The sequence below is a fragment of the Condylura cristata genome, unplaced genomic scaffold, assembly GCF_000260355.1.
Source record: "Condylura cristata isolate star-nosed mole 26May11 unplaced genomic scaffold, ConCri1.0 scaffold00017, whole genome shotgun sequence".
NCBI lineage: Eukaryota > Metazoa > Chordata > Mammalia > Eulipotyphla > Talpidae > Condylura > Condylura cristata.
In genome coordinates this window covers 4574245-4587239 of record NW_004567118.1, presented here as the reverse complement: position 1 = coordinate 4587239, position 12995 = coordinate 4574245, and the positions used below count along the sequence as shown (strand labels likewise).

At 44.5% G+C, this 12995-nt stretch overlaps 1 protein-coding gene across 2 annotated transcripts; it reads left to right on the top strand.

The window, feature by feature from the left end:
• MSL1 (male-specific lethal 1 homolog (Drosophila)) lies at nt 1–11966 on the top strand. 2 transcript variants are annotated; one of them, XM_004684227.2, is made up of 9 exons: nt 1–925; nt 3371–3591; nt 4614–4996; nt 6911–6958; nt 7387–7451; nt 8163–8230; nt 8689–8813; nt 8979–9051; nt 9462–11966. In XM_004684227.2, exons 1-9 carry the CDS (start codon nt 158–160, stop codon nt 9550–9552), a joined length of 1842 nt encoding a protein of 613 aa, XP_004684284.1. In that variant the 5' UTR covers nt 1–157; the 3' UTR covers nt 9553–11966. The 2 variants fall into 2 exon arrangements, with proteins under 2 accessions (XP_004684284.1, XP_012581981.1); XM_012726527.1 differs by lacking the exon at nt 6911–6958.
• Nucleotides 11967–12995: the final 1029 nt, after the last annotated feature.

Sequence of the window (12995 nt, the reverse complement as noted above, 5' to 3'; positions counted from 1 at the left end):
CGGGCCTCGGAGGAGCCGCGCTAGCCGAGGCCGGCGGCCGCGCTGCTGAGGCGAGCCCGCCAAACTCCCCTCCCCCTCCTCCGTCCTCGACCCCCCGCACCTCGCCCCTTCCCCACCCCCTCCTCCGTCTCGGTCCCCGGCGCCGCTCCGGACCACTATGACCATGAGATCCGCAGTGTTCAAGGCGGCCGCGGCCCCTGCCGGCGGCAACCCTGAGCAGCGACTGGACTACGAGCGGGCTGCAGCGTTGGGCGGGCCGGAGGACGAGCCCGGGGCGGCCGAAGCCCACTTCCTCCCCCGGCACCGTAAGCTCAAGGAGCCGGGGCCCCCGCTGGCCTCTTCCCAGGGCGGGAGCCCGGCGCCTTCCCCGGCCGGCTGCGGCGGCAAGGGCCGGGGCTTGTTACTCCCGGCCGGCGCGGCCCCCGGGCAGCAGGAAGAGAGCTGGGGCGGCTCGGTGCCCTTGCCCTGTCCGCCCCCGGCCACCAAGCAAGCCGGCATCGGGGGGGAGCCAGCGGCCGCCGGCGCCGGCTGCAGCCCCCGGCCCAAGTATCAGGCGGTGCTGCCCATTCAGACGGGCTCGCTCGTGGCGGCGGCCAAAGAGCCGACGCCCTGGGTTGGGGACAAGGGTGGGGCGGCTCCCCCAGCTGCCACCGCCTCGGACCCGGCGGGACCCCCACCACTACCTCTGCCCGGGCCGCCACCCCTCGCGCCCACCGCCGCCGCCGGGACCCTGGCGGCCAGCGAGGGCAGATGGAAGAGTATGAGGAAGAGCCCTCTCGGAGGTGGCGGCGGCTCGGGAGCCTCCAGTCAGGCCGCCTGCCTCAAACAGATCCTTCTGCTGCAATTGGACCTCATCGAACAGCAGCAGCAGCAGCTGCAGGCCAAGGAAAAGGAGATCGAGGAGCTGAAGTCTGAGAGAGATACGGTACGCGAGGGGTTAATTCGCGTTGGGGCTGAGGAGCGAGTTGTGCGCATGCTCGGGGGAAGGGGCTGTAGGAGGTTAAGGTAGCCCCAGCTTAGGGGTCAGGAGGTTGGCCCCCAGCAAACGAGTGTCTTAGGTGCTGAGTCCGGGGGAGCCGGACTCCCTGACACGTTGTGTGGGAGGGAAGGGTTAAAGGGCGACCTCCCTTGGGGTGGGGGGGAGGGGAGAGGGGAGTGCTCGGGTGCCAAAGGGTTAATTTAAAATGACAGCCCCGGACGTGTGGGAAAGACGGGCTGAGTGGGAAGAGACTTGGTTGTGAGGGATTGATAGAATGGAGACGTGGATGCAGATGTGGCCTTACGAAGGGGTTAAATAGTGTCGCGTTAGAAATGTGTTCTGGACTTAGCAGCTGTTGCTCTCCCCACCATGGCAAGAGCATCTTTAGATCGGGGGTCATGGACCTCTTAATTGTCGGAGAGGTAGAGGCGATTCACGGTGCAGTCCTGTTTCAGGTTTCTTAACGGATCTTGAGAGAATCACTGCCTTTGATTTCAAGACAGTTGTAAATTGGAATCTGAGTTATAAACAGGACCCACTGACCAGCTCCTTGTATAAGCATGGAAGATTGAAAGGCATCAGGGGAAAGTAAGCTTGTTAAATGTATTGGGGAGAACTCCTTATCCCCCCCCCCAAAAAAAAACACCTTTGATTTTAGCATTTCAAGGTAGTAGGAAAGTAATTTATTGCTTCTTTGTATTTGGTTACATACACTTGTTTGTACTGCAGTAAGAGTTTTGGGCACTTTATGTGTTCATACATAGTCCATCAAATATCAGGAAAGCTCTGTGTGTGTGTGTGTGTGTGTGTGTGGAGGGCTATTACTGTGCTAGCATACCTTACAGCTGCCTAAAAATAAACATGGTTTCTACAATTGTGTTCAGCTTGCAGCAGTCTCTCCCTCTCTCTCCCCCTCTTCCCCTTTTCCTCTCTCTCTTGCATTGTGTGCACCAAGGGCTGAGCAAGGGAGCAGAGGGCTATTCATTTTGTTTGCTTTCCAAATGAATCGCATCAGGCAATGACTTTTATTGGAGGATGCATTCTGTAAGGTAGAATGGGAGCTGGGGCAGGTCTCATTAAAATAGCTCATGGTGTTGATTTGTGGAAGTTCCTCAACATGGAGGTGGCACTGCTCAGCTACTGTACTGCAGTCTAGGGGTACGATGGTACTGTGACTATGGCACATCTTATCCTTACCTGGCTGGGGGGGGGCAGGAGCAGAAGGACCAGTGAAGGAGAAGGAGTCAAGGAAATGTCATCCACAGGCCATGTTAAGTAACTTTAAGGCTATGAACTAAAGTAGGAGATGAGTAGGCTGACAGGGGCCTGGGGAGGGGGCCTCTGCTGATTGTGGAGGTTTCTGCTCAGTTCCTGAGGTAAATAATGGCCCTTCTGCAAGCTTTCCTAGGCAGAAAAAGTGGGGTGAGTTAAGGATAGTGTCAGTCTGAACCTGGCATCTACTGCTTCTGTTGTGTATTGCAGTCTTAGTGTTGCTTAAGCTTGTTTCTCTGATTCCACTTGTTATTTGGCTTGTACTGAAATCTGTGTAGCTAAGTGGATATAAAGAAGGCAACATTAACGATCACTGTATAACCAAGTAAAAGTCTTGTAGCACAGTTAGCACCTTTTCTCAGGACATTCTAATGTGACATTTTCAGTGATAGTAGACTTTGATTTTGTTTGATAATGTAGTCTTCTCTTTGATTAGAATTAAAAGACTTGGATTTTAATCAATATTTAGATAAGTGGGTATATATGTTATTATTTTGTCAACTGCAAAGCAATATGCCTATTTCATGATCTTTAGGATTTATGGGTACCAGTTCATTTTGTAATTTTTCTAAATTATGTACTCATTTTCTAGGTGGTAAAGACACACGCCCCTTTTAAATAACACTGCAGTTTCTAGTGGCACCATGACCATGAGTATTCAGTTCCTTCTTGAACTGTTTGGACTTTTCCTGTGTGTAGAGTTTTGGGGTGAATGTGGAGAGGATAGGATTTGGAGAAACATGGGGCCTCCTGTAAAAAAGATAAGGTTAATTCTGGAAACTCCCAAACTGACTTGAAACCACATGGTTAGCAGTAGCAGAGACCATGCCATTTAAAAGGTATGATGTGGTCTTCCCAGTGGAGAGGATCATCTTTCAGAAGAATAAACTATAAATTCCCCCACACCCCTCCCCACAAAGGTTAAACCTCTAAAATTAAGCAGTATATCTTCTTTATTCTGTTTAAGGGAAACTAGATTAATGTCTGCCTTTAAAAAATAAGTTGAATTTTTATATCATCCATGGACAGAGGCAGAAGACCATAATGACTCCTCAGTGGGGCTAAGTTCCTGGTTTAATTTTATGTATTTTAAGTCTGCATTTTGCCACTCTTTTTTAGCTTCTTGCTCGGATTGAACGTATGGAAAGGCGGATGCAGCTGGTAAAGAAGGATAACGAGAAAGAAAGGCATAAGCTGTTTCAGGGCTATGAAACTGAAGAGAGAGAGGAAACGGAGCTATCTGAGAAAATTAAACTGGAGTGCCAGCCGGAGCTTGAAACATCCCAGACTCTGCCTACCAAGCCTTTCTCATGTGGGCGGAGTGGAAAGGGACACAAAAGGTGTGCTCATAACTTGGCTACCACTGCGGACATGATGCAGACACTCATTTCTAGTGCCTGAGAGTAGGGGATTGGGGCTTAAGAATTAGTGTTAATGCAGCCATATCCTGAATTATCAGGATATGTGCTGAGAAACTGTCTCAGGATATTCTGTGTAAGCTATAAAAGTCTATTAGGAACATTTTGGTCACAGTAGTAATTACAGAATGTCAAGTACATCATAAAGAGAATGGGCAGCAAATGTGACAGCTGAGTTTCTTAAAGAAAGCTGTAGCAGTTCACTTCAAGTTAGGAAGTGTTAAATTCCTTCCTTGTATTAGGCACTGATGGACATAAGAAAGTAAGCTCTGACTGTGCCTGGACTCAGAAATTATTCTAGCGCTAAGGATGGCATGCATTTTGAAACTCAGAATTCAGCTGCTATAAAACGAGCAGATAGACAACAGTGATGCAAACTTAAGTTTTGCAAGATCAGGGCTATTATTTTGAGATAGAACAGTGAAACTTTGAGGAGGAGATGGATCTTGAAAAAGAAGTGTAGAATTTAGGTTGTTAAAGAGGAAAGGACATGGCATTCTAGGAATGTAAGAGAGGGGAGGAGGGAGAGAAGAGAGGAGTCAGCAGTTAGCAAGAAAAAATAAAGGGATTGTAACTAACATGGGATGGGATGGGATAGGAAGAAAAAGAAGACTGACCTCTGGTTGAGAGACCTGAAATACGGCACAGAGTACTTTAGCTAATACACCTGATATTAGCTAATGGATCTGGAAGAAGATAGGGATTTTTTTTTTTAGATTTAGTAGGCAGTAGGACACTGGAAGCTCTCTTCAGCACACATTCACTTAGGGCCTCTTGCATATAACAAGTAGGAGGCTGTTCCTGATGAACTTAGCTCTTGCAGTACCTGAATACTGGTCGTTTTGGGGAATGGGAGTTAGCTTGTCCTCTTGCTTGCAAATGTAATCACATTGTTTTATTCAAAAGTCAATAAATTGTGTCATGTTTTCTTCCCTGTCTAATAGGAAATCCCCATTTGGAAGTACAGAAAGAAAGATTCCTGTTAAAAAGCTGGCTCCTGAATTTTCAAAAGTCAAAACAAAAACTCCTAAGCACTCTCCCATTAAAGAGGAACCCTGTGGTTCCTTATCCGAAACTGTTTGTAAACGTGAATTGAGGAGCCAAGAAACTCCAGAAAAGCCCCGGTCTTCAGTGGATACCCCACCAAGACTCTCCACTCCCCAGAAGGGACCCAGCACCCATCCCAAGGAGAAAGCCTTCTCAAGTGAGATAGAAGATTTGCCGTACCTTTCCACCACAGAAATGTATTTGTGTCGTTGGCACCAGCCTCCCCCATCACCGTTACCATTACGGGAATCCTCTCCAAAGAAGGAGGAGACTGTAGCAAGTAAGGCATAGAGAACACTTGCTCTTATACCCTAGTGGTGGCGGTCAAGCTAACAAGTGTGAAAATGCCTTTGGCATTTTTAAAAAAGTGCAATCAATAAAGCAGAGTTCTGTCAAGATGAGTAAGTTAACAGCCAGAGACAGACACTGTGCAGGCATTGCAAATAGATGGAATTACAGCAAAATGTGCTCAATGTATTTGCCTGCTTACAACACTGGGAGATGTGTTTGCCAGTAAGTTGCTCATCACCAGAGCACCAGACTTGGGGGTGTAATCTCCGGCAACTTGCATGCCCTCTGAAAGAAGGGTTTTCTGTGCTGTGAAATGCATAGAACTTATACTTTGCCATACACGACTGTTCCTGCAATTGATATTGTGTGAAACCTGGGAGGGTGGTCTTTGGGTGTTCTCAGGGGCCAATGGTAATTTTTGGGTTGGGGAGCCAGCTTGGGGTGTGGGATTTCACCTGGGCCTCCGCTCTTTAACTATATAAACATTTATTTGTATCTCTATGTCCCGGTCTGGGGGGCAGGAGGACTCTGCCAAAGACCAACAGTCTTACTTTATCTTACTATACTTCACAAAGGTTCTAAATGTGAAGAGTTCACTTGGATTGCAGTAGCCCATTGGTTGTTCATATATTTAAATAAAATGGTCTACAAACTATTTTTCAAACAATAAGGACTATCTTGGGATATCTGAGCTGCTTGGGGAGGGTTTGGTGTTTGGGACCTTGTCTTCATTCCCTTTTTTTCTTTATGGCTTCCATACAGAGATGCTCCCCCATGTCCTACATCAACCAGTAACTGGAGTGCACCTTCAACCCTGTAATGTTAGTCCATGACAGTCACTGCGGGTGCTCTGGGGTGATGGTGGGGGGGGAGCCTTCTTGGATAGAACTGCAATCCTGAGTTTCTACCACTGTCTTGCCCCAGCAGGGATGAGGATGGGAATCCATTCCAGTAAGACAAGAATATTCTCCAGGCTTTGTTTAGCTGTTCTGGTGACAAAATTAAGCGGGGAAGATAGATTACTCTTCTTAATGATCTAAAACTCATTAGGCCTCACACTTGAGTATATGAGCTGAGTGGGATCCTAATCGAGATTCAGGTTTTTGTTGGTTCAGTCAGTTGAACAGGTTCATCCTTAAAGGTTAACCTTCTTGCTGCCATGGCAATGCTGTGTAATCTAAGAGAAACCATGAAGCAACTTCCCATATCCGGGGTTGGGAAATGGCTTGGTCCAGAGCTGTTCTGTGTGACTGGCTATTTTTGAAAACCCTATCTGCCGTAATATAGAAAATAACAAGCATCTCTGAGGTCGTGGGCATAGCAATACAGAATGAGTCTGACGGAGGGGTGGGGGGAGACCCAGCCCTTTGAGGAGCCTGACTTGTGAATAAACGTGTTGAGTCCTTATTCTTGAAGTCCCTATCTCTAGCAAAAGCCTCACTGGCTTGTTCTAAGGAAGCCAAAGTCTTTGTGCATGTTGTTCAGGCTGCACCAGCAAGTTAGTTTGTTTGGAGGGAGGAGGGAGCTGTTTAAGAAGACTACATATGTAAGTTTTGAGAACACTGATCTTTTATTTGAAAAATAGGGTCAACTTTTACTCACCTGCCATGTTCTGAGTTTAAGGTTTGATATCCTTGGCCATCAACTGTTGCAGGGAAACCACCCTAAATAATGAAGAAAAGAAGTCGTCTCAGTGTAAAAAAAAAAGTGGTGGGCTTATTTTCTTTTCTTTTGTCTGTTGTTCCCTCTTCCCCTCCCCCAGAGAGAAATTCTCAAAAGATCAACTCAAAAAAACCAAAATGGCTTCCTAGTGAGAACTTCAGTGATGATCCTTTCCTCCATTTTGGGTATGGGCTTTTTTTCTTTTTACACTGAGATGATTCTTCTTTCCTGCATTATTTAGGGTGTCTGATGCCATCAAGTGTTGCAGGAGAAACTTCAGTCTTGGCTGGTGAGTAGAATAGGAATTGTGCCGGCTGGGCCTGGGGTGGGGGCTGGTGGGCTGGTGGATGGTTGGGAGCAACATTCCCCATCAGTTGGATGGGGGAGAGTGAGATTCCTTGGTGTATGATTCAAATTTCAGTTGTTTTTCAGGAACTGCAATAGCATCCGTTATATGAATTGTCAGGTATTGGAGTAGGGTTTTTTGTGATCCTGTGTTTGGTAGACTGCAATGGCTTTTTAGGTTCTTTTATACCATAGTGAGGACAATGACCATGGCTTCAGGTGAGGCCATAGAATGGATTCCTATCATTTGGTAATTTGTCTTATCTGGGGAGAGACTTCTGGTCCTAGTGAATAGCAGGAGGGCTGTGATCTTGGATTTAAGGGTGGTTCCACCCCTCCTCCCTTTCTTTTTCTTTCTTTTATTTTTTCCAGTTCCTTCTTGGAGGGACCACTCAGTAGAGCCTCTAAGGGACCCAAATCCTTCAGATCTTTTGGAGGTAGGTACTGAAGAGCTGTCAGTGGAAGGGAGTAAGAATAGAGGTAGACCTGTAACTTGAAAATATAGTAACTGTATAAACTTATAAACTATGGAATTTTAAAAGGCACAAAATAATGTAAAGATAAACTAATACATTATTAAAAAAAAAAAAACTATAGAATTTTAAAGCCAGAAGTTACTTGGGGAGATTAGGTAGTCCAGTTACTTTGTGGTATAGATGAGAAAACTGAGGTCCCGATTGGTTAAGTGATTGGTTAAGTAAAAGTAAACAGCTGTGGAGCGTTCAAAACAAAGCTAAATTTCATGCTCATTACAAAGTTAGCATACCACCCAGCAAAAAAACTATATATTCTAAGCTATTTGACTCTTAAAAGTTTGCTATTTAGTTTAAACTCTTACAAAAGTATGAAGGTAGTAAGGATTTACTTATGTAGGTCTCAAGGTGTTATTTCAGTTTGTTGTGACTTTTACCTGGAGACGTGTATGAAAGTGATTTTGAAATTTGGAGATTCTACAAGGGGTGGGGGTGGGAAAGTAATATGTGTTCTGTTGATTTTGCTATTGAGAGATTCCCATGATATTCAGAGTGACTGGCAGACTCAGGTGGGACCTGAAGGCGAAAGATTTTATATTCCTGGAAGCTGGAAATGAGGTAGATGTGCATGTTACATGGTGATAAATAGCTTATCAGCTGTTACTCTTTACACAGAATCTTGATGACAGTGTGTTTTCAAAGCGGCATGCAAAACTGGAGCTTGATGAGAAGAGAAGGAAAAGGTGAGGCTCTAGATGCTGGTCCTGAGGACAGCTGAACCCTGGGACCTAGAACTCTCGTCCATTATGTGGAGAGTCCCCTGGAGCTCTGCTAACACAATTAAAATGAGGGGTTTCCCAATTGACTGTCTTTATGTGAAGTGGTAATTAATAGGTCAAATGCTTGGCCTCTTTTTTTCCCCCCACAAACACATGACATAACTGGTAATAGTAAACAGTTCTTCCTTAACCAAGCAGGCAGGTCTCTGAGGTGCCCATTCCCTTACACACACACCACCCCATACCCCTCCACACACCATCCCACACCCTTCAACCCCTCACACCTACCCACCCATCCCCTTGGTCAGGAAGAGGCAACAGACATCCCCCTAGCTTCTGGATTGTGTCATTTGCTTTTATAGAGCAAGTTTTCAGTAATGTTGGGTTTGTCTGTTTTGTTTTGTCTGGCTTGTTTTTCCCAGATGGGATATTCAGAGGATCAGGGAACAAAGAATTTTACAGCGACTGCAGCTCAGAATGTATAAAAAGAAAGGAATTCAGGAATCTGAGCCTGAGGTTACCTCATTTTTCCCTGAGCCAGATGATGGTAAGTTTTGTTTATCTAAAAGAGTAAGTTTTTTAAAGAAGAAAACGTGTGTAAGACTCCAGAATACAACTTACTCTGAATGAATGAACAGTATGTTGGAGCAGGTATAAGTGGTCAGACTTCTCCTACCTCTGTCACTAACAAATCTCCTTTGTTTTTCCATAGTTGAAAGTTTGATGATTACCCCCTTCTTGCCTGTTGTAGCATTTGGACGACCATTACCAAAATTAACTCCACAGTAAGTATAAACGTTTTTCCTCTTCCTCTCTCAGACAGCCTGTACTTTACATTCCCCTTTAAGACTTAATGTGCATTTGGGTCGGAAGAAGGTTCAACAGTGGCTTAAGGATTGCTAATTTTTCCTCTTTGACAAAATTAGGTCACAACTCTTACAGTGATGAAATTCACAAGACAATAATTAGGATTGCTTTTTGAGTTAGAAAAAGAGTATGCAGCCATTGTAAAGTATCCAACTTTAATAGCAAACCATTGCTCTCACTTTGAGGCAGGAAAGACACTTCCATCTTGGAACTTGGGAGTCAGGGCTCAGTGTGGTGAGGCACATAGTGTCTGTTTTGGGAGTCATTGTGATGTCCATGCTGAATCCCTTCCAGTTTACAAGTTGATTTCCTTATCCTTTTTTCCCAGGAATTTTGAACTGCCTTGGTTGGATGAGCGTAGCCGATGCAGGTTGGAGATCCAGAAGAAACAAACACCTCACCGGACGTGTAGGAAATAGCTGTGCTGGCAAGAACCTCCTGTCTTCAGATAGTTGTAGCATGCCATTCCCAGAGAGTGGCAGAGACCTGTATATGTGACCTATGTCCTCATGTATGTTATCATTTGTTGATAATGCCCTCCCATACTCCTTTGATCTTGGTTTTGTTTTCATCACTCTGATTTCACACTCTTTCATTGGGCTAATTGTGAATTATAGAGGGTGATTGGGATTTCTTTTCCCTTTGGGGGAAGTGAGCTCTCAAACTAAATCTACAGGATGGCAGATTTGGAAGCTTTAGGGGTCTGCTTCTATACATTTGCCTATGTTAAAGTGGTAAAAGGGCTCTCTTCACTAGTCTTGTGGAAGATGAAGCAACCCCTGCCTTCAGAGCTGTGCCTGCATGGCACTCTTCTCGCCCTCATGTACCCTTCCTTATAGTTTTGAGTATAGTGGTTTTTATCCTAAAGCAAAACAAAAAACCTCACCAGGAGCCTAAGGACCAGATGAGGAATTGAAAGTGAAGTGATGAAGCAAGTCATCTTCACAGGGTAGAAAGTGATTGGAAAGTTGGTAGTAAATGTCTGAAAAAAGTTAATATCTTAAAACTATTCTGTGATACAGCCATGTGGGAAGGGATGTTTGGTTGTGCTTACGTTAATTAATGAGTAACGACTCCCCCCACCCCCCAAAAATACTAAAATCTTTGGGAATAAAGCATGGGGATGGTTAGTTTTGAACAAGTTTTGGCTCTAAACAAAAACAGTTGGCATCTGGGAATAGCGTGCCAGACCCTGTATAGATGTCCTTGTGTCATATCACCTCTCGAGAATTCCTTAGTTGGGCTTTATCCTTTCAGCTGAGCTCCTGGTAGTAGGATAGAGATTTAGGGAGGGTGGGGGGGTGTATGTGGAAATATGTGCTTCCTGGCTGGCAAATGTCTACATCTCAAAACAGATGTACCTAATGAGCTTCTCCATTCACTTTGTAAAAATAGATTTGTATATGTACCATCATGCCCCCTCCCTCCCATTTTGTTAAAAAGTAAATTCAGGACGGCACTCCAGGCCACTTTGGTCTCAGTGTAAGATCCCTGTAACTATCTGGAAGGAAAATAGAGCCAAGGCCTCTGGTCTTAAATATATAGGAATTGCCTTTCTTTAGTCATTATGACTATTGTGTGAAAACAAGTAGGGGTCGAATCTCCTAGAAGGTAGGGGCTTTTATCCTTGAAGAGACTATGTCCCCAGATTATTAGCACTTTTAGAGGAGAAGCCAAGGTATTTAGGGTGTGTGGCCGGCCCCTCTGTGGAGCACGAGAGACTGGGATACCATTGTGGGAAGAGAAGACAAGTTCCTCAGGGGTCTCCCGCTGCTGAAGCTTTTTGTGAGATGTTGATCTGTGCTCCCTGGGTTTGACTTTTAAAGGAATTATTCCGGCAGCACATGTAGTATTCTTGGATGATCTTGCTGCTCTTATTTCTCCTTTTGTGTGTGTGTGGCTGTGGGTTTTCATTTGTAACTCCATCTGCTTAGGAGAGTGGGCTCTCCACAAGGGAACCTGCCGTGAACTTCACTGCAGCAAGAATGTAGAGAGAAGTAGGATTTATTCCACTAGGGACTCTCATCTCACACCTTAAGAAGGAGATTTCTAGAAAAACTGGGCTAGATTTTCTTTGTCCTTCATCATTTTAATTTGGCAAGCTGTTTGGCTTTCCTACTCAGACCTGTTATGTTCCTTTATAATGTACCCAAGAAGAAAAAAAAAAAGACCAATCAGTGTCTCTCTACTTTGTTCCTTGATTCCTCTCAGTTTCTTCTTGATTTTCAGCATTTGTTGGATTCCTAATTTGGATAAGGGTTAGCAAATTTATCTTTATGTTTGTGCCCTTCCCAGGGGACTCCTCAGATTCTGAACTTGAGCTAGACTAAGAGGAATCTATGAGGTGCTATCTGGCCAGACTTCAGTGGATTCTATTTCTTTGGTTCTCCCTCTACCTAGGGCCTCTTTTATTGTCCCTGCTTCTAGATCAGTTCTCCTTTGATTTGGATATGTTGAGGTTTGTTGAGGAGGTTGGAGAGTAGATTAGCAAAGTTTCAAGAGTGAAATTACAGTGTGTTAAGAGTGTGGGGGGAAAATTAAGTCTTATTTTTTCCCTACATGGGATACAACACTGTGAAATTCAATCTTCAACTGAAGGCCCTGCAAGTCTCCTAAAACATAGTTCTTTGTTTCTTTCTTTAACAAAGTTTAAGCTAGTGTTAATAAATTAAAGAGAAATTGCTTGTCTGTCCACTCAGCTTTGTTTTATGCCCATTTCATATTGTCTGTGTTGTAATTCATACTTTTGATACCATTTCTGATGTGTAAAATTGGTTGTCCTGTAAATATCTTATAAAGAGTTCAATTGTAAATAAACTATTGTGGCTGTTAATTTTGAACTTCTGCTTCAGTTTATTAGACTGGGAAGCATTAAATAGCTCTGCTTACAGATTTTTAAAAGAAAAACAAATCATTTTCACAAAATAGGGAAACACCATTTTCCCATTTATGTAAGGTATCCTCTTCTGTTTGTGTTTAAACACAATGTATATTTCATTCCGTTGTACTTTTTTCTTCCTACAGCATATCTGGCAGATTTAAAACAAAAGATCATAGGAAGGATACTTGGTCCCTGGTGTCTACACTAAAAACTCAGAGGCCATCTAGTCTGGTTGCTAGTACGTGATGACCACATTCCAGACAAATGAAGTGCAGCTTCTGCTTCACCCCTTGACTTTTTCTATGTAATTTTTCAAATGTTAAAAGCATTCTTCGTTGACAAAATCTAACCTAACGCCAACCCATTGGTTCTTGACTTGTATTCAGGATGACAGAAAAGATACAATTCCTCTTTTTCTTTATAGTCCCTTAAAGAGCTAAATATTGCTGTGGCTATCCCAAGTCTTCTCTTCATGCCAAGCAATCAGAGAGATTACAAGTGTTCCTCAAAAGAAAGGAGTTTGAGTTGTTCATTTCCCTTTGGATGAATGAATAACTTGCCTGGGCTGTCCCTGATGGTGCAAGGGGTTAACATGCAGCACTATGAAGCTATACTTATTCACTGCTGGCCATGGCACAGCAGACATCTGACCTGCCCAATACTCCTCTCAGCAATGTATTCATCAATCTGCCTGTTCTGTTCTTTTTTCTGCCTGTGGTGAATCCTCTCACTACCCTCCTCTGGCCTGTATCCCAGTTCCATATGGGGTAAATTTTTTTTTAAGATTTATTTATGCATACAGAACTGGGGGGTACAGTCTAGAGGTGCAGGGCTAGTAAGAGGCTTCACCAGAGACTGTGGAGAGCAGAACAGGCAGACTGATGAAATACACTGCTGAGGGGAGCAGCTGCCCTGTCAGGAGGGGCCAGCTCCCGCGCCATGTGGGTCACATCGGGGCGGGAATTGAACTCAGTGCTGAAG

Excerpts from the sequence above, each read along its gene's own strand:
- MSL1 (XM_004684227.2), top strand. The coding sequence starts at position 158 with ATGACCATGAGATCCGCAGTGTTCAAGGCGGCCGCGGCCCCTGCCGGC. Across the intron at positions 4,997-6,910 it reads GAAGGAGGAGACTGTAGCAA|GGTGTCTGATGCCATCAAGT; the intron begins GTAAGGCATAGA and ends TGCATTATTTAG. Across the intron at positions 6,959-7,386 it reads AGAAACTTCAGTCTTGGCTG|TTCCTTCTTGGAGGGACCAC; the intron begins GTGAGTAGAATA and ends TATTTTTTCCAG.